This window comes from Argopecten irradians, chromosome 11 (assembly GCF_041381155.1).
Source record: "Argopecten irradians isolate NY chromosome 11, Ai_NY, whole genome shotgun sequence".
NCBI classification, from domain to species: domain Eukaryota; kingdom Metazoa; phylum Mollusca; class Bivalvia; order Pectinida; family Pectinidae; genus Argopecten; species Argopecten irradians.
This window is the reverse complement of record NC_091144.1, coordinates 28,165,367-28,187,865: the sequence shown is the minus strand read 5'-3', so window position 1 is coordinate 28,187,865 and position 22,499 is coordinate 28,165,367. Positions and strand designations below refer to the sequence as shown.

The following is a 22,499-nucleotide window of genomic DNA, read 5'->3' as shown; positions in this document are numbered from 1 at the left end:
CAATAGAATATAATAGGTACAGTATTCTGTCCTATTTAAAGGATAATGATCTGAGTTTTCATCCATAGCTTAAGCACTGCAATTTTAACTTGTAATGCCGTAACTTATATAAAGAAAAGACAATTATTTCAATTTTTTCCTCTTGACAATGGATCTAGAAGCAATTTATTCGTTCATATACGGCAGAAAGTATGTTCTCATGAAATAACTATGCTCTGTGCTACAAGGAATCAATTAACTTTGTATGTTCAATAGAATTCATTTTCTTACCAAAAATTCTCCAGTTACATTTTTGTTGTCCGTATATAGGCTGGTGCTTTTTCCCCAGTTACCCATGCTTCTTCTACGTCCTAAACATGGCACATCTTTAAAATTGACCCTGCTGTTAATAACGCTTAGGACATTATCAGGACATTATCAAATATTCAAATTAAACAATCCTATGAAGATGATAGATAACAATGAAAACATTCCTTACAAAACCAGTTTACTGAGTTTAGAAAGCTGACAGAACACCGACACCAGTCAGTGAGAACCAATCCTAGTAATAGAGAAGTCATGTTGGTGATAAACCAGTAATTGATTATAATTAATTAACTAACAGAGTGTAGTATAGGTTTTTGCAACCCCTTTTATATTCTGTACCCAGATGTAGTATTAATCTCATTGGTGCAGTTTGAGGTTGTGTCATTCAGATCTATTAGAGTTTCCAAGGATTTATAAGTGAGATCACAATCAAGGGAGGTAACTCTGATAGAAAACTGACGGAGTGAAACAAAGGGAAGTAACTGTGATCGATCAGAATCGTGTCTTGTATGTATCTGTATATCTACCTGTTCTCATTCAGTATTATCATATATCATTGCAATTCCATGCTCAAGTCCCAATTATTTGTACACAAAATATCAGTCTCAATTTTTATGACGTGCAAATGTATATATGCATTGAACAGTTGATGATATTTTTGTGTGTAGCATAATTATACTGTTCATGATATTTCCCCCATATTGATTCACAACTTCGCTAGCCAAGGGTATTAGTCCGATTCTCTTTCTACTACCCTTGGCATATCTCACTTCAGAACAGGTGGTCCCACACTGCGTCACCTGCTGGATCACCACAGTTGCGCCCCTTCCATTTACGTAATAAGCAACCAATTAAAAAGCTCGTATCATTGTTGTATGGTTGAAAAAATGGCAGTGCCCTATGAAACACACGTGTTGTGTGTGACAGATTCAAATTACCAAAGATGAACATGTGTGTGAGTCATTTGTTTATTATTAAGTTCGGACACCAGTTTTTGTGTTTTCATGCAGAAGTTCTGCAATGTCCAATTTTGTAACGAGATCAATTGATTTAACTGTGAAACATAAACCACGCACGTACTTTCCAATCTGTTTGGAAAGGAATGTCTACAAGACGTTCATTTAGCTAGTATAAAACATGTAATAGATTAAATAGATAGTAATATAACTTCGCTTGGAGTTGTTGTTGACAGGCATGACATGCCTGATGCCTCAATATACAAATGTACGTCACTATACTATCGCTTCAGTTCAGTTTTGTTGACATATCAAAGCTGAGTTGTCATTGGTTGCCTGAACCTAGTCGCATCCAATCAGAATTTGAAAGCAAAAACATCTGTTCTGAAGTGAGATATGCCAAGGGTAGTAGGAAGAGAATCGGACTTAATACCCTTGGCTAGCGAAGTTGATCGATTCACTGAAAACTTTTCTAATAATGACACCTAGAGTCAATCTTTTCTTGGAGATATATAATTAATGCAAAAATAAGATTTGTGTATACGTGCACTTAATTCATGCACATGTCTTAGCGTTGTTAGTTAGCCGTGTAAGCGAATTAAAGAAACAGAACTCTCTTATCTTTAAAGATTAAAAAACCTAAATCAAATGCACATACACCACCCTTTTCGTCTTGGCTGATATCTATTAAATTGTTCCAACTATATTTTTTATTTGAAAACTATTGTTTTTTTGTTTCTTTGATAATGAATGTAATTCACATGACTCTGATATAATAATCATGAGAGAAGTTTATATTATTATTGATAATAATAAAGATATATTTCTCCTAGTATTTTCATCAGTTTGATTTAAGAGTCTTTTTCTGTTGACTATTATAATAATTGTACCTGTATATAGTGGGATATTAAATGTTTGTTGCTAAGGTTAATTTCAGATCTGTTGTTGGTACATTTGTATTTAAGATTAGGTACAAGATACATTGTATTAAAATACAATTTTTTTTTGTACTTAATTGACAAGATGTTGCATTCTTTTGTGTTTAATAAATGATGGGTAAATGATTGTGAATGAAACTGAGCACTGGATTGAGACGAGGATGTATGGAAAGTATGGTTTCATCTTTTATATGATGGTTTCATTTCTAATCTATGCAATGTTCCCTGTCATACCCTTATGTATCATACCAATTTTTATTTATTTATTTTTTATTTTTTTTATTTACGTATGAATTTGAAAATTACAATGATGATCTTCACCATTCAGAGACAAACAAAATACATAGGGTTTTGAAATAAGGAGAAAGAAAGGGACCAGTTGTGAAATATGACATTGTGTGATTGTATTCTGTTTTAATGTAGGCCTTGAAGTTATTTATATGACTTGGAATATACATGGTTTGCTTGTTTTTACATATTTGTTTTGTATATGTATAACCAAGGGATTTTCATTAAATCATGTTTTTATATTGGCTTATTCACAGGAACATGGCATGGATTTCTAATCAACAGTAGTTACATACACATTATAGTATAATATATGTATATATTATATGTATATAACTACTATTGGTTTGAAATTTGTGCCAGGTCCATGTGGGCCCATTTACCTCTTTTCTCATTGTAATTTTGAACATGATATAATGTATATCTAGTACTCCATTAAGTATTGATTTAGAATCATTTTGGGTTTTTCAGTAACTTAAAGTATATGATTGATATAACTTTTTGAAATACATGTAGTGTTATATTTAACTGATAAGTTAGAAAGTTATATGATTATTATATAAATCATGGGAGTTTAGCTTGTTGGTTAAAAATTATGTGGGTATGATTTTCTCGTTAGTCTATCAAAGGTTTACATTACATTGTACCTATAGTAAGAGTGGGCCTTTCCATTGATATCAGATAATGGTGTTTTTATGTTCAACTTTTGTCAATATTTATGTTTTAGTTTTATTTATCACATAAGTAACTCATTCAACTGTTAGTTATGGCCTTGTCATTAATATTGTAAGACACTTTTGTGACGTCATAATCAAAATATGACGTTGAACAATTATTTCGATGGACAGAAACATAGCATCTGAGTTTGATTCATCTCTTATATAAAAACAATATAGAAAATTATGTCTATGTTTCCATAAATACTAGTTATGTGATAACTAGAATCTGTCACTCTTGGCGTTTTATTAAACTTGTTATTATATAATTTGATATGCCACTCGACCTGAGGCATATCAAATTACAATAGTTGAACTTGTTTGATAAAATTTCATATTACATAGCCAATCATGTAGATTCCTCTATTTGTAAAACGTGTTTTTGTATGTATATTATTTGTATGAAATTTCATTCAATGTACATCTTCATTTGTATTTACACTGTCACAGCAGAGATGTAAATAATACAGGGAGATTTCATTCTCAGCACATTTCAGAGAAGTTGTTAATTAATTCAATTATCTCTGATAACGAATTATTACATTGTATCTATTTGTTGGTTGATAGAGATATGAGTGATGTCAGCTACAGAGTGATTGTTTTTTAATATATTATTCGAGGTTTGATGAAATCAAGGATATAAAATTGAATAAATGAGTGAAAAAACCTTTCATTTTGTAATATTCTTGTTTTCTCATTGTAATTTTGAACATGATATAATGTATATCTAGTACTCCATTAAGTATTGATTTAGAATCATTTTGGGTTTTTCAGTAACTTAAAGTATATGATTGATATAACTTTTTGAAATACATGTAGTGTTATATTTAACTGATAAGTTAGAAAGTTATATGATTATTATATAAATCATGGGAGTTTAGCTTGTTGGTTAAAAATTATGTGGGTATGATTTTCTCGTTAGTCTATCAAAGGTTTACATTACATTGTACCTATAGTAAGAGTGGGCCTTTCCATTGATATCAGATAATGGTGTTTTTATGTTCAACTTTTGTCAATATTTATGTTTTAGTTTTATTTATCACATAAGTAACTCATTCAACTGTTAGTTATGGCCTTGTCATTAATATTGTAAGACACTTTTGTGACGTCATAATCAAAATATGACGTTGAACAATTATTTCGATGGACAGAAACATAGCATCTGAGTTTGATTCATCTCTTATATAAAAACAATATAGAAAATTATGTCTATGTTTCCATAAATACTAGTTATGTGATAACTAGAATCTGTCACTCTTGGCGTTTTATTAAACTTGTTATTATATAATTTGATATGCCACTCGACCTGAGGCATATCAAATTACAATAGTTGAACTTGTTTGATAAAATTTCATATTACATAGCCAATCATGTAGATTCCTCTATTTGTAAAACGTGTTTTTGTATGTATATTATTTGTATGAAATTTCATTCAATGTACATCTTCATTTGTATTTACACTGTCACAGCAGAGATGTAAATAATACAGGGAGATTTCATTCTCAGCACATTTCAGAGAAGTTGTTAATTAATTCAATTATCTCTGATAACGAATTATTACATTGTATCTATTTGTTGGTTGATAGAGATATGAGTGATGTCAGCTACAGAGTGATTGTTTTTTAATATATTATTCGAGGTTTGATGAAATCAAGGATATAAAATTGAATAAATGAGTGAAAAAACCTTTCATTTTGTAATATTCTTGTTTTCTAAGTCACAATGTCAAAAAAACCACACACAAAAAAGTTTCTATAAAGTGATTTTTGTTTGTGGTGTTATGTCATGTCGGTCTCACAGAGTGATAAGTCATCTGATAGTCTATTACGTATGTATTTGTATATTACAGAGTTATGTGCCCTTGGGGGTAGGTGTTGATTGTGAAATCCTGTGTTAACAAGAATGTCATTTTTTCCAGAGATGTACTTGCAAGGGCAGATAACTAGGTGTAATATGGAAAAACGAATTAGAACCATTACAGACCTTACTTTGTGCTATAAATAAAAAACAATATACACAGTACCATGCATTGTGATGTCATCATTACTATGATGTCATCAAGTTGACCACGGCCATAGAGGAAACTGGATCAAAGGCTTTGTCCATGGCAGATTGTGTTATAGCTTTTAATTATACAATGAAATAAGGCTATGCTAGGGTTCAGTGTTGATTTAAACACTTATACATGTTCTATGTTTTTTTCAAACAAGATCTGAAAATAATGGCTGGAAAATGTGGAAAGTCTACGATTTTTTTTTCACTGTTAAGTGTATAGAAATAGCAATTAGCTAGTAGGACACTAGGACTTGTCAGTTACAAAAAGACATCTGAATGAATAAATATTGAAATCAAACTGAATTCAATTAATATAGGGACCAATATCCCTAGGTATTACGACAAGGGGAGTATATAATAGATAACTCTTCGTTAGAGAAGAACCAGACATTAGTTATTGGTAAGATTCTCTCAACAGAATATGTACTTGATTGTCTCCCCTTGATATTTAAACTTACCGTTTGATTCAAACATTTATAAGCCATTTGACACAAAAGATAATTTTTTCTACATTTATTAGGCCGACATCTGATGATGGTGGGCTATTCAAATCGCCTTTCGTCCGTAGTTGGTCGTCCGGCGTCTGGCGCACGGCGTCCGTCAGTAAAAAAATGTTTGTTATCGCTTTTTCTTGAGAAGAAATGCACGGATATTTCTTAAATTTCATATGTAGGTTCCCCTAGAGCCATAGGAGTGTCATGTTGATTTTCAGACTTTTCAGATTTTCGGAAAACAATACGGCCTCCAGACAGCCATTTTGGATTTTGGTAGTTGATGTTTGTTACCGCTATTTCTCAGAAAATGCTGAAAGGATCTGTCCTAAATTTCAAATGTAGAATCCCCCAGGGCCTTTGGAATGGCAGGCTGATTTCCAGACCGATCGGAAAAACAATATGGCGGACAGGCGGCCATCTTTTATTTTGATGATTGAAGTTTGTTACCTCAATTTCTTAGAAAGAACTGAAGCGATCTGTCTCAAATTTTATTTCATTCTAATATATACGAGGCCAATATCAGACAAGATTCTTTCCAAAAATAATTCTATTCAACAAAATACAATCGACATGCTTTAAATAACGTCTAACCCTAACCCTAACTTGCATTTTCTAAATAATTTGATGTGTGGTATTTAAATCTTTTCGATTATACGTTTTGACTGGATGGACCAAGTCGTTTGTTTTTGAATTAGGCCTACATTTTAATGACAAACCTTGTGATTTTATATTGTTTTCAGGCGAGCCATGAAAGGCCCTCGAAGCCCATATCAAAATTTGCAGGTCCTTCAGGATTTATACCTGAAATAAATACTTTAAAATTACAAAGGGTCAACCAATCCAACCGTATAAACGAAAACAGCCCTGACTAGTACCCGATTGACACAGGTTCAGTAAAACCGCGCCGCGCGCGCGCACGAGCACCTTGAAGATTTCAGGTGTGGTCGACCGAACAAATCGCGTGTCATGAGAGGATGTGGATGTATACCGTCATTCGAAATCGGATTACTTTGTTCATCGACAGTTTTAACCCATAATTGTGATTAACTTTCTTTTGTGGAAAATAAGTGACCAGAGTTTCATCTTTCTCAATATTTGGATTTAAATAACGGATTATTTCAACGATGGCTGATCTGAACACAGAAATCCCAGAACACACTATCAATGGTAAGTGAAATATTTCAATTGTAAGCATGCATTTATCAAGTTTTGTTTTATATTTGTTTTCGTTTAAAAAACCACAAAGGATTGAAAAACACGTGCTGGCATCATCATCATCATCATCATTTCTGTTCTTCCTCAAAACTGATATACAAGGTAAATATATACATTTGAAGCTATATAGTAATTTATACATGTACAATTGTATATCTACATTATGAGGATTCTGGTACTAGTTATCAGGTTTTATCAAGATAATATTATAATTTACTGATAATATACAAATACGTTATTGATGTATGGTATCAAGTTAACTACTATAGCAATCGAGATTAAAAATTCATAACACAAGAATATTTTTAAATAATCATCAATAGAAAGACAGTATAATTACTATATAACTCGAATCGTTCAAGATATTGAACATTACATTATAAGTGCAACTATAGGCTCTAAATAGCTAGAATCTTCAAGAGCCAGGGAAATGTCTGTGAAATCAAACTGAATAGGTTCTGTATAATTATGTAGTAATATACAGTTCTAAATATTAATTATTAAACTTTCTAGTCACGAGTAACACGATTAAGATAGGCATATAGCGGTGATATAAAAGTCCGTTTTCAATGGGATACAATGGCATAGAAAGCGCGTTCCTAACTCTTGAAGTTCATGTATTCGTTCCACCGGAATACCCAGGTGTTCATAAATCCGAAGCGTCCTACCTAATATAATTTGTAGCATCTTTTCAAAAATTAAGTTTGAGAAGTATGTAGCGAGTTCGTGATAAGTTTCTTGTAAAATTCTAAAGTAAGGATTTCTGAATATTTGAGTGACTGAACGTTGCATTACTAGATGTAGCACAACATCTCGATGTGATGCGTCACACGATACACCACCCTCGATATTCCAGGAGTTCCGATCACTTACGATACAGATCGTAAGTGATCGGAACCCCTGGAGTATCGAGGATGAAGATACACACACTGTTATCACATTTGTGTATGGAACACACACCAGTATTTTCATAACATGTCTTACGAAAATCAAGTGTTCGGCTGTTTTGATTGTTTTTAGCAGAATATTACATTTTTGTATGTGTTGTGTACGTATTTAAACCTTACAAAGTCTTTATCGCTGCTTAATCGAAGTTGAAGCTCTGTGTTCTCATAGGTTATGACATTTTTTTAACGATGGAGTTCCACTTTGTTTTGTTCGGGAACAATCCAAACAGATTGTATTTTTCAAGTAATGTTATCACACTGGGTATAAATCAAACGCTGTGTCTCAAACGCTGATGACATCACTGATAATGACATCACTGATAATGTACTGAACGTGTCGAATGAAGGATATACACTTGAGCTAATAACTCTTACAAACGGGCCAACCAGTCCAACCGTATGAACGAAAATGGCCTTGACCAGTACCCGATTGACAAATGTGGTAAGCTTTCTTTTGTGTGAAAAATAAGTGACTAGTTTCATGTTCCCCAATATTTGGATTTAAATCACGGATTATTTCAACGATAGCTGATCTGAACACAGGAATACCGGAACACACCATCAATGGTAAGTGAAATATTTTTGATTGTATAAGCATGCATTTATCCAATTTTTTGTTATATATTTGTGTTCGTTTTCAAAAACCAAAGAATTGGAAAACACGGGCTGGCGGTATGTTTGCCGAACTTTAAAATCACATTCGTTCCAGACAGCATTTCTTCAATAATGTTGCTTTTTACGAAACAAGATGCGATTTATTTCACCACAAAAATACAATACTATACTGCCATTCTTTGTGACCATAACTGTTAAAAGTTTATTAATGGAATCAATTTTGGTTTCCAATCAAGTTCATTACACAAATATGTAATTCATTTGAGCCAAGCTGTATACCGTATAATGATTATTTCATCTTTTTACAATTTAAACTAAAACACCCTACATCCATTTCAGAAATGTTCGCTTTACCGATACATAGTAATTCAGTCTTTATAATTCCATTAACTTCTTCACGAAAACAATAGTTCAACCGATCTTTTTGGGGCGAAAAATGCAAATTTCCGGAAAGAGCCTCAAAGTCCACATTATAACTATTTTTTTCGTAAATAGTCTTCTTGTCATGTTCAGAGTACCTTATAGTGTGTATAAGAGCACTTGTATCAATTAAAATCGCTGAATCGCTGGAATGACATCTTTGGTAAGCTTCTGGGCTTGAAATGTTTGATGTACATTGATGCTTTCTTCAACTGGTATAGTACTATACATATGCGTACTATTTGTTTAAAACTTCCGGTTGCGTTAAAAGGTGTCTATATTTGACACTTAATAATCGTTCGTTAGTTCCTGTAATGTTGATTTTGTACATATACGGTACACCTATTGGGTGTTAAAAATAACCTCTCCATTTAAAATGTTAGTGGTTGTTTAACAGTTCATACAACCACTACACAGTTCAGTTGACTAACTCGCTAGTAGAACGTTGGTCGAAATTTGGTTGGGTGGTTGACCCACAATTTGTTCAGTCTGGATTTGAAGCAATTAAGCGTTGGTGATGTAACCACTTCCTCTGAGAGCGAGTTCCATGTATTAATTACTCGATTACTGAAGAAATTTCCGGTTGAGTTTAGCCTAAATCGTTTTTTGAAGAGTTTTTTCGAGTGTCCTCTAGTTGCTATACCCGTTAGTTCTCTGAACATAATTGTTTGATCCAGAATGTCTATTTTGTTTAAAATCTTGTAGACTTGAATCACATCTGCCCTGTTTCTTCTATATTCTAAACTTGGTAGCCCGAGTTTCTTGATACGCTCTGAATACGATAAGTTTTTAATTGATGGTATCCTTTTAGTTGCTCTTCGTTGTACGTTTTCCAGTGTAATTTTATCACGTGTCAACATTGGTGACCAGATTGTAGTTGCGTACTCCAAATGGGGACGAATTAAAGTTTTGTATAGAGTAATAAACATGGTCGGACTCATATAGGTGAAGGTGCGGAACACTATTCCCAACATCCTATTCGCTTTTAAGGCTGCTGCATTACATTGTGCTGTGAATTTGAGTTGGTTGTCTATAGTGACTCCAAGATCCTTTTCCATGGTTACTCGAGAGATAGTAGTCGTGTTGCCTTGTGTGTTGAGGGTGTAATTGTGGTTTCCCAGGTTGTTTCCAATTTCCAAGAATTTACATTTGTCTGTGTTTAGGCTCATTAACCATGTCGACGTCCAGTCACACATTTTGTTGATATTTTCTTGCAGCTTAGAACGGTCATCATCTGATGTGATTTTTGCTGATAGTTTAGTGTCATCTGCAAATAGCTTTATTAATGTCTTCTTATATGCTATATTTGTGATCCGCCATTTAAAGCAGCCATTTGCATTTACAACAATAGGCTCCTGCGCTATTCGCTGGTCCGATTTTGCCAAACAAACTGTTGGAGTACCTGGCATAGTCACTACTGAACACGATAGCATGCTTATTTGGTGCCATCAATGCAATTTACACGAGTTCTATGTCTTCTCCAGAAATATACATTTTTCTCTTATTTTACTGAAATTACACAAATTACATATCCACAGTAAGACTGACAGTTAGCCAGGGTATACCAACAATCAATGAAGTTAGTTTTGTTCAATTGCAGCACAGTAATGAGTTATAAGCTTGCAAAATATCACTGGTTAAAGCCTTTACATGAACCTTAAATATGTGTTTGTTCAATATGGGCTCGGCTATCGTCACCGAACGAAGAGTAATGTAGAGATCGGACACCCTTGTCTTACACAGTTTGAGAAAAAAAGTTGAAATCCGTTACATTTCACACAACTGTAAATATCTGAATCAAAGATAATTATCTTCGTAAAATCCAAAACTTTTCCAGTACTTTCGCCAACTCTTTCGAAAGCCTATATAATCATATAACGTGCCACACAACCATGCCAATTTCATGTCAGATTGAACAAGATTTGCACTATTTTATAGTACATTTACATTTAATATTAAGTGAATAGATGTCATATTTTATTTGTCAGTATTTTATTAATGTATGCACTCGAGCGATGGCCCCAAAACCACGGATGTTGATTGATTCGTTGATGGTGCTTACTATATGAGCACATTTAATTAGTTAGAAAGCGTTTCATTAGCCGGGGTCAATGTTACATTGTCATTGGATGATGGAACCGGTATCGGCATAAAAATAGTCATTTTTCTCGATTTTTTTTCTTTTTAAACTTTTTGACATTCAAATATAAATTTTAAGGGTAAATGATTTCCACTTTTCAACACTTCAGATTAATAAGCATTCAGTCACATTAATAATATATGCTGTAAAAACGCTTAGAAAAAAAAGTTTAAATATGGCTATCATGCTATGTCTCTTGCATGAAAGAGGACGTTAATTAAATACTGTAATTTGCTTTCTAGATATACACATAAGATTATGTTTTATTAAGAGGACTATTTCAAATATAGTCCATCACCGAGCACTAATCAGAACTCAAGAGTGAGGATACTGTTAATAGGGGGGAGGGGGGGGGGGGGTCGGCTTAAATATCGATTAGGGTGTGGATGCAGGGTTTTTGCCAGCTATTTTGGGAAAAGGTACATAAGCAAAAATTGGGAAAATATCATCAGTGTTTTTCAAAATTGGGATAATATAAAAAGGATAAATTAAAAAAAAACTTTCAATTTTGAAAAGTTCTGGAAAAAATGTACGATCTTTGCGAAATGCCTTCAATTTTTACAATGTATTGATAATATTGTCAAAGCTTTTCACATCATTTGGGGGTTTTAACTTTATTTCACCACAATTGGGGAAAATGTTGACTGAATTTTGGAAAATACAGTGCTATTTTTCAATTGGGAATGGGTCATTTTACCGGGCTCTGCAAAGGGCTGGCAAAAACCCTGCGGATGGGACAATCAGGCACTGTTTTAGGAGCTTTGTTTCGAATGACGGCCTAGACTGGACAGGAATATCACTCTTGTTCTCAATTGTCAGTCTTTGCAAATTGGCAATCGACGGCATCGTTATAAATTTAGGATGAGTTGTGTTGATATGGTGGTATAAGAGAATTATTGTTCTACGTACACACTTTCATCAATTTCACCAAAAAACTCGAATCAGTATTTGGATATCTGTTTTATTTTCTAAACATTTGAAATTGTTTTCTGTGTATTTGTAAGTCTGTATAGTTCAATCTTATTTTATTTTGCAAAATTCCATGTCATGCTCATTGTTACGTTCACGTTACGTTAGGAAACGAATCATTTTTTTCACGAAACACAGTTTTACAAATTTTGTTTTAAGTCAAATACCACAACATATATAATATAATATAAACTTTATTATCCCCCGCCCAACGAAGTTGGCGGGGGATATACAAATGGGTTCCGTCCGTCCGTCCGTCCGTCCGTCCGTACGAATGGTTTCCGGAGTATAACTCTAAAACCAGTAGAGATATTTCCACGAAACTTCATACACACATTGGTCTTATGGTCTAGTAGTGCCTTTTGCTATTTTTAGGTTTTCATTTTTTGCATTTTTTCCGTAATCATGGAAACATTACTGAAAATATCATGGTAAATGGTAAATGTTACTTTGCAAAACTCCACCCATCTTTGTATATATAGTCTAATATAAATGTCAAGGCTGTATACCTGATTCAACAATTGCAGCCCCGCTCTACTTGAATTATACTCCATCTTTCTTTAGCTCCGAACTTTCTTTTTCCTGGTTTTATTCATATACATAAGTCTTCACAATCAAACTTACTTCAGCTTTGATATCTCCGTTGGCGGGGGGATCTGAATGACTATGTCCTTGTTTATTTTATATCGATTGAAAAAAACAAGTTATACAACTTATGTAAATCACTCTCGATGGCCCGGATGTAAGCTCGCGAGGGGTCTTAGTATGGAGGAAACCGGAATGCCCGGAGAAAACCCACGTGATCGGGCAGTTGACCCCTAATCTTTTCACGTCCGGGGATCGAACTACAGAATTCGAATCTTGTATTCTGTACGACATGTACACCAATAAAACCAAAAGATATTACGGGTCAAAACGTTTATTTTTAACTCGTGATGTATTGTATGCAAATTAACTTTCCATCCGATTCTTGGAGTTCAGAAGTGTTTTATAGGTAAATTAATCAAGGAGGATGGTGGTCTGGATTATAGGCAATATAGTACAAGAAAGTATAATATGAAGTAAATAGATGTTATGAATAGAAATTTACCTTTGAATGCCTTGAGTAGGTTAAAATAAGACCATCATTCTACATCTGTTGCATATAGATCTATCATATAAATCTTCTTTTTTTTTACCTTTTTGGATTTTTTTTGTGTTTGCCAAAAATACCAGTGAGTTTAAGAATTAAAAAATGAAGAACAAAATTATGATTTTAATATTTTAATAACAAAGACAATTGTGTAGCATTCTAACAAAATGTTCATGTATTTTGAAATTATTTTTTTCAGCAATTTCTGATTAATATCCACATTTGTACTCTTTTCCCATTTTTTTAATAACACGCATTTGACACTAATGATTTGTTACAATTCTCAAGGTCATTACATAAATACAATGCCACATTAAAGCAATACGTTTTCACAACCCTGTTACATATCTTTTAAAAGCCCACTATCTTTCCGACATAGCATGGAATCTTAAAATGGAAGGTTAAACGAGATTGATAATTTTGTAGAGTCGCAAAAGTCATTAGATTACCGTTAATATTACATTTGCAATCACCTTCTGATCAATTTAATTAAAGGCCCAATATCCGTATCTTTCTTATTTTTTTTCATTATATAGAAGAATGTTGAAAAACAAATCCTGTTGTAAATCATGCAGAGATAGGACTAAATCGAAGTCAGGATGAGCGATTATGATTCAGAATATTTTGATAAAAATCAAATAAATATTGAACATCGCTAGGTGGGTCCCACTGAGTAAAACAAACCGAAGTTAGCCGACATTGTAACGTCGTTGCCGAGGACGTCATGTGACTACCGTAACTACGTAACATCTGTCTGAACTCTTCCGAAAACGGGTCATGAACTTTCCGACTTCAGTTCGGCAATAATCGTAACTTCTATGGCGACCAGTTTAAAATGAAGGCGTGTTTACATGTATCGACTTTCAACAACTGCTGTACCAAAGTTATAAAAAACATGATAAATAATCTTTTGATATATCTTAATTTCAACAACATCTACAAATACTAACGATATCGGAGTCGAATTTAACTTGAATTTGTTACGTATAATGTGGCTTTAAAATCAACTAGATGTTAACTTTCATAACGCGGAACGTCCTAAGTACAGTGCGTTATTTCACTATCACTGCGCCAAACAACAAAATAGCGAAATGACGTATTCTTGCATTTGGTGTTGTAACCTTATCTTAGACCATCAATATAAATGTTTTACACTATAAATGTTTTTAAGAAATTTGTATTATTTTTTGTTTCGGAGAATTATTTGTATTTAAAAATATATATTGTTCATTCCCACACATGTATGATAGTATTATACACACCAGGTCATTTTTAATTAAATCTCCCAGACAATGAAGAACCATTCGTTTAATAAACATTTCCGTTCAAAAATCACTGCATGTATACGACAAGATAAATTTTGTATGGCAAGAATATCATTATACTTCCTCAATACTCCAGGGGTTATTTCCACTGTCGATATACCCACCCCTGGACTAATAGCATAGGAGAAAAAACCCTGACCAATCTAATGAAAGAGTAAGGTCTTCCTTTATAGAGAAATATACAATTAGACAATTTTCAATATGCTGGAATCGATATAGGAGCTATTCAAAACAGCCAAAAGTATAATTCTACCCACGAAATACTTTGAAAACTTCACTTTACACAAGAAACACAGTTCATGGTATGCTGTAAGCATTACGAAAACATAATAGATGTCTATACTACGCTTTCTGTATCATTTGGCATACCAAAATTCGTTTTGCAACAACAATGTTTATTCTCTATACTGTACATTGTGCATAGATCTAAGAGTTAATTATATGAGGCGTGTATGTTTGAATGATTAACCGTAAAAGATGTAAAGATATAAAGATTTGAGTTTGCCTCAGACAAAACCAATATACTCAGATATACAAGAAAGTTTTGTATACATAGAGTGTATATCACTAAACATGTAACAGTTTCAGTCTTGCTTTGCACAGTGTACCATAGGGTTTTATAGTTTTTTTTTGTTACAATACTTAGAGACTAAAAAAGTTTTTGTACCACACACTATGGTCAGCCATATCATGCGTTAACTGGTATAATATATGTATTTATTATGAATATACTGAACTTTGTACATGTCTTAGCATTGACATGAAAAAAAAATGAAATTTTGTAGACATTTGAAAAACATATCTTTGATGAAACTAATTATATTTCATCGTGAGAAAAATGAAACAAATACATAAATGTAACTTAAAAGTACAAATATGTTGAAAAATGAATAGAAAGACATGCCATTTCCAATGGTTGAGGTCACGTTAGTAATATGTGGAGTCATGAAGGCGATAAAGCAGTAACTAAGTACACTGCATGGCATATTCATACAATACAGTGTACCATACAAATATACATACTCCCACGGACAAGGTATACTGTAATCCAACTTGTTTTTGCGACTACTTATTTTATACCTAGCCCATTTTCACAGAGGGTAACGCAGTTTATATTAATCAAGTAGCAATGTTCTGCTTGATTGAACCATTTTTGCGATGATCAATTTTCGGGATTTTTAATCGGTGATTTTCTACTCTTTAATTGCTCGCAAAAATAAGCTGGTGTACAGTACTATGTGGTGTTTCATTAACACGAGGTCAATCACGTCCGGATTTCTCGAAACAGACTTAAGTCGAAAACTGACTTTTAAAGTCAACAATTTTCATATAAAGTTACATAAGGAGAAAAGCTAAATTATATACTTTGTTTCGAGAAATCGGAGCCATATCATTTCTAACAGGTACCCGGTTATAACGTACACGTAATAGTGGAAAAGTAATAATGTACATGACAGTATGTAAAGTTTTAGACAAAAATAAATCGATTTGTAGATGTTTATCATATAAAACGTTAGATCTATAAGCATAAATCCACAAGTTTCCACATAAGTTTCCACGTCAAATTCATATAATCTAAAATAATACAAATTGTCCAGATGTAGCCATAGATAGGATGAGATGATAAAGTAAAGTTAAAGTAAGATTAATATAGAGAACCGTACACAGCTTTACAATGATATACCAGATGTGGCTATATACAAGATGTACCCATTTTATGTCGAGTCATACATAAGACAAAAAACAAATCACTTGCGGTACCTGAGTGGTTTAACTTATAGCTGACGAATAAAAGTTCGTGTGCATAGTAAGTACAATGTACAGTCATTTGTCTTGTGTCCACCGAATTCTTCTTTTACCCTCAGTTTGCTCTTTTTTCGTTGTCACCGATTAATGGCGCTCTAAAGATCATGCTTTATAGTTATATCGTAACACGGCATATACTAATAGCTACTGCATTCTTCTACCTATAGGTCTTTATATAATTAAAGAAGCTATATGCAAATTTACCAACAATTTCGTCATACACTTAATTTCCACATTCTTACGAAGCCCACTGTTATCGATATTGGTGCAGAATCAATTCGCAAGTCATTAACTGCTACTCGAACCACGCCCACCTCTACTTCCCCCACCTCGTCTATCTCTATCACCACATCCACCTCTACTGCCACCGCCACGCCCATCTCTACTTCCTCCACCACGCCCACCATTATTCATTATTGCCACTTCCACCGCCACGCGCACCACTACTGCTCCCGCCGCGCCCACCTCTACTGCCTTCACCACGCCCACCATTACTGCCACTGCCACCGCCACGCCTACTACTACTGCCACCGCCACGCCCACCTCTACTGCCACCGCCACGCCCACTACTACTGCCACCGCCACGCCCACCTCTACTGTCTCCACCACGCCCACTTCTACTGCCACCGCCACGCCCACCTCTACTGTCTCCACCACGCCCACTACTACTGCCACCGCCACCGCCACGCCCACTACTACTGCCACCGCTACGCCCACCTCTACTGTCTCCACCACGTCCCCTACTACTGCCACCGCCGCGCCCATCTCTACTGTCTCCATCACGCCCACTATTATTGCCAAAGCCACCGCCACGCCCACTACTACTGCCACCGCCATGCCCACCTCTACTGTCTCCACCACGCCCACTATTACTGCCACTGCCACCTCCACGCCTACTACTGCCCTCGTCACGCTCACCTCTACTGCCACCACCTCGTCCACCCCTACTTCCGCCACCACGCCCACCCATATTTCCGCCTCCATCCCCAACTGTACTCTCATCACCACACTCAGCACTACGGCTTTTCCCACGTCCTCTATCTAAGCCTTCTTCAACTACTCTACTGTTCGCCTTTTTCTCACTTTTATCCTGACCTTCACTTATTTTACGAGGCCCTTTGCTAGCGTTATCACTGCCATGACCTGTTTTCTCACGATTTCTTACGACTTCCTCGTTATCACTGCTATCCCTACCGCGACCTCTACCACGCCCACGCCTTCTTCGACCTCGCCCTCCTTGCCCTCGTCCACTTTCATTCTTACCGTCGTGCTCTTTTGAATCAGTTCTATCAATCCCTCCACCACACACTTTTGTGCTGTTCCGTCCCACTTTATTGAAACCTAATTGCCTTGTCCCGTGACTTTCTTCTTTATTGTTTACTGTATCTTGTCTACCACATTTATTGTCTGTAGTATCGCTCCCATCCGAACCTTTTACAAGTCCACGGTTTTCGTCTACAGACGTTTTACCAAGTTTACCCCCGTGACCTCTGATCGGGGCTTTGTTTTTATCCTCTGAGAATTGATTTTGCATCAGAACTTGATGGAACAAACTCATGGGTGCGTCTTCGGTTTTGCCTTCCGTTGATTGCTGCCGACTTTGACCTCTCCAACGACCTTTTCCTCTGACCTTGTCGCTTCCAGTTTCCTTACCAGATTCCTTATATTTTTCTCCGCCCAGTCCCATTCCATGCTTAACAGATAAAAGGACAAACATAATATTAAATCCACAGTGATATTAAAAAGACAATAATTTCAGAACTTGTGTTACTATCAATGTCGAAGTATTGTGGAAATGGTGTGGAAATATTCACTTATTTCGTTTATTTGTTTTCTTCAAATTTCTGTGATGGTATCCACGACAAGTGCAACTTGTATATGAGGAAAATATCAATAAATCTGCACAACATGAATGGTTTAAAATCTGATTAAGCGAGAAAAACAATACCAAAAATGTCGGTTTAAAATATCGCAATACTGTATGATAGTAAGTATTCATTTAATAAAACTTACTTGTAAAATTGTATGTGTAGTGGAAGACTTCGTGTAAAATTTACTCAAAAGGTCAGACGGTGTAGGATGATCTGGAAAAAAAAGAGATACTGTCATTTACATGTACATCTTTATTATATTACATTGTATTTTAATATCTAATTGAAATAGAAGCGACACAAATAAAGCGTAACGGGCAATAATGTTACATGTGCCATAACCGGGTGAATATTTGATAACTAACTGTAACTATTGAAAAAAAAATTGATGAAATATGTTGTGTAAATCATTGAAAAACAGAGATAAAAATATATGATGCCCAATTAACATAAGTGCAACACAGACGTTTTACACCGTACAAGTTATTGTTTTATGTATGTTTTAAGTATGTTTAGGTGAACACATATCTGCAGAAGTCATTTTAAAATGTCTAATATCATTGTGATAATGTGACGTGAAACTATTACGCAATTTAGCCTCATGGTCTAACCACATGTTCTCATTGATCAAAATATAATTAGTTTGTCGCTGCTGCAAACATGATTTGGAGCTCTTTGAGATTGTAAATATTGTAATTCTCAAAATGTAGGCACCTTTTGATTCGTCAGTGTGAAAATGTCGGCACATATAACTTTAACTAACATAATCAAATGTTCTGTTAGGGCAGACTTACCTCTATTACAAGTGATCCAATCCTTTCTATGAACGCCAAGGCCTTCCAGGACTGGGAAATCAAAAGCAATGACTGCTTCAGAGGCGTTTGTAACAACACGCTGCAGCAGAGCCCGTACTTTCTGTAGATCTGAAGTTGAGAATGTAGGTGTCTTCCGGATTAAGGTCTCAACCTTACTCAATACATCTTGCTCGGCTGCGATCTTTTCCATCTCTTGGGAATCTGGTTGTTGTGTCTCTTTGCCTATCCAGTCTGCCGATTTCGATCTGCTTTTGAACTGACTTCCTATGATGAAAAGCCAAACCGCTGCAAGTTTACACATGTTTCGGTTGATGGAGTGGGTTTGCTCGAACGTTAGATGTGTGTCTTTGCAGGATTTGGTCAAAAACTGTGTTAACATATTTGTAAATGAAACTGCCCACTTCACGAGCAACTCGACACTTCTTCCGAGATGTAGCTTTTGTTGGATATATAGATACGTGCGAAATCTTGTTACATACACACTGATTTCACTAATATATCTCGTTTCTTTTTGAAGTGGTATTTTCGATAGCAACTCGTTTGGCGATACGGTACAGGATTTTCTGCAAGTCTCATGAAACAGATTTGCGGAACATTTGGCACATTTTCCGCCACAAGGGTGTCCGCAAGATAATATCGTCGTGCATTTGCGGTCACACGGCGTTTGTTGGGTTGACTTCCAGCACTCTACCATACGCTCATGACCACAAACTAATTGTTGTTGTGTATGTGTGCGACATTTCACTTTGTCCAGATCAATCCTGGTTACTTTTGAGCACTCCACGTTCGCTGTATGGTTGCACATTTTCCTAGGAATTTGTACTATAGCACGGCACACACTTTTCTTTGGTGATGTGCAACATTTCATCTCCATTTCATGGCCACAGGGAAGACTCTTGAGAACAGTTGTATTGCATATTTCACGTTTTGGATCCGCGGAACATTTCACTTTCATGGTATGGCCACATTTTGGAAGAATTTTGTCGATTAGCGCGGCGCATTTGAAGGAACATGGATCCTGTGAACATTCCATGTCTTGTGAATGTCCACACAGCGCAAGAAGTTTCGAGACTATCTCCTTGCAATGTGCTTGTGAAACGTCCTTTGAACACTCTATTTCTGTTGCATGTCCACATGGTAGTTCTTTCATGACATAAGTTTGGCATTGTGCGCGACTAGCATCCATGTGGCATTCCATTTTCTTTACATGACCACAACTTTGCAATGTTTTTTCCACAAGTATTTTGCATTTGCACATCTCAGGATAATGACAGGGTTTGTGACAGACGTGTCCAAGTGAACATTTTTTGAAACATTTCTGGTTGCATTTAGCATTATCGGTATCCCAACACTCGAGTTCGGCAGTATGTGAGCAGTCCCATTGCTTTGTAACGATTGTTTTGCATTTGAAACAATCTATCTTTATATGGCAAGGAATGTCCACCACATGTTGACACCTTGGGTACCGTTTTGAGACAATTGTTTTGCAGAGTGTTTCCTCTTCATACACTGGAGAGTATTGACTACATTCTACATCAAAGCTATGACCACATTTCTCTCTCTGCTTTCTCAACATCACATTACACTTGTGTTGTGATGAATTCACCCAGCACTCAAGTTCTGCTGTGTGTTTACATGCCTGGAGCTTCCGTGTGACTACACTAGTGCACTTGTATGTGGTTACGTCTACGTTGCATTTCATGGTCGCCTCGTGACCACAACTCTCTAGCACTCTTGTAACAGTTATTAGACATTTGAAAGTCCCAGGATTCACGAAACACTTCATACTTGCATCATGTCCACATCGCTCTAATGTCCTGTTAACGACCACATCACACCGGATACTGTCTGGATCGATATGGCATTCCAGTGGCAGAATATGTCCACAAGATAATGTTCGGTCCACGATCACTTTACAGGTGTGCTTTTCCTGTGGTTTATGGCATTCCATTGCTGCTTCATGTCCACAAGTAAGCATTCGGGTCACGATTACCCGACATTTGTAGTCGTCGGGGGATTGGTAGCATTGCATCGACGCCTCGTGTCCGCATTTGAGACCTTTCAACATTTTTACGGAACAGTTACACTCCTTATCAAAGTGGCATGTTTTCCTACATTGGTGTCCATTGAGGCATGTCTTCTTGCATTTTTCTTTGCACTTGTATTCAGTGTGTTTTTTATCCCATGGATGACAATAGAATCTGCATGCATGGCCGCAAGGAAGACGGAAATCACACTTCCGGTTACATCCTCCGTCTGGCGATTTAAGAAAATCTTTAGCATCTGCTATCAAATTTCGGGTATCAGGATGATTTTGACAGCAGATTGGGAGTGCATTACCGAATTGGTCGGTTGATTTTGTTTTATTCAAGATGTTTGCCCATAAGGGACTTTCCTTTTCAAACATGGAGAAATTGCCGACAACATATAATCCCATCTTTGCTCTTGAAAGTGCAACGCAAACTCTATTTTCTCTTTTCAAGAATCCAATATTTCCGGTTTTGTTGCTTCTTACTAGTGACAAGATTATTATATCCGTTTCTTCGCCTTGGAAGTTGTCAATCGCAACTGCTCTTACACCTTCAAATTCATTTCTTGGCATCAAGTTTCTTACACTGAACATCTGTCCCGAATAGGCAGTGAGAATAGTTATCTGGTTGGTAGCGTACCCTTGTTTCATAAGATGCCGGCAAAGGGCGACAACAAAAGTAGCCTCATGTTTATTGGAATAGCTTCTTGTGTCTCCCCCAAAGTCCTCCGGACTGCTATGGTTAATGAAGAAGACGTCCTTCTCGATCCCTTGCACGTGGCTATATTCGAAAACATTCTCGTTGTCCTCTAGCACTGGGTATATGTCCCGTACGAGTGTAGAAATATCTGGTCTCATTCTATGCTGCCGTTGGAGACAATGGTTTTCAATACCATTATTCAGCATTCTTTCAAACATGGAAACACCCAGATTGTAGTGTTGTTCCAATATGTAAACTGATGGTTTGGGCTCTAGTTGCTTGTGATCACCGATCAAAATGAGGTGTTGGCACTGCGGACTGAGTGCTGTAACGATATGTGTCTCCAATACCTCTGCAGCCTCCTCTACTATTACTATTCTTGGTCCAATTTCCTTTAAGACGTCATGGTATCGTGCTGCTCCGCTTGTTGTCATGGCTATCACAGTTGCAGTTTTCAAAACCAGTGCATCTGTTTCCTTCTTCTCTTTCGCATATGTCTTAAGAACTTCATTTAGTTCCTCTTCTAACTTCGTGAGTGATTCATTTAGAAATTCTTTGTATTTCCGTACCCAGAATCTGTACAGCCTCCATCGTTCGTTGAAGGAAAGCGAAGCTAACTCCTGCAACTTGTATTTAGAGCAAAGATTCGCCTCCTTGTCAGTCATTAAATCCTTTTCGATAACTCTGGCAAACGTCTTCGCAACCTCCTGAGTAAGCATCATCTTAAAGACATCATCCATTTCTGGTGAGTTGTTAAGATCG

General features: G+C 35.8%; 2 protein-coding genes across 2 annotated transcripts; both read right to left on the bottom strand.

The window, feature by feature from the left end:
• Window positions 1–9,384: 9,384 nt before the first annotated feature.
• Window positions 9,385–16,729, bottom strand: LOC138334523 (uncharacterized). Its single transcript, XM_069283179.1, has 2 exons — window positions 16,565–16,729; window positions 9,385–10,167 (listed from the first exon to the last, which is right to left on the bottom strand). Exons 1-2 carry the CDS (start codon window positions 16,727–16,729, stop codon window positions 9,385–9,387), a joined length of 948 nt encoding a protein of 315 aa, XP_069139280.1.
• LOC138335193 (uncharacterized) lies at window positions 13,307–22,477 on the bottom strand. The gene is made up of 3 exons (XM_069284173.1): window positions 18,988–22,477; window positions 18,336–18,406; window positions 13,307–18,015 (listed from the first exon to the last, which is right to left on the bottom strand). The coding sequence occupies exons 1-3, from the start codon at window positions 22,475–22,477 to the stop codon at window positions 16,729–16,731; spliced, it is 4,848 nt and encodes a 1,615-aa protein (XP_069140274.1). The 3' UTR covers window positions 13,307–16,728.
• Between the last annotated feature and the right edge of the window lie 22 nt (window positions 22,478–22,499).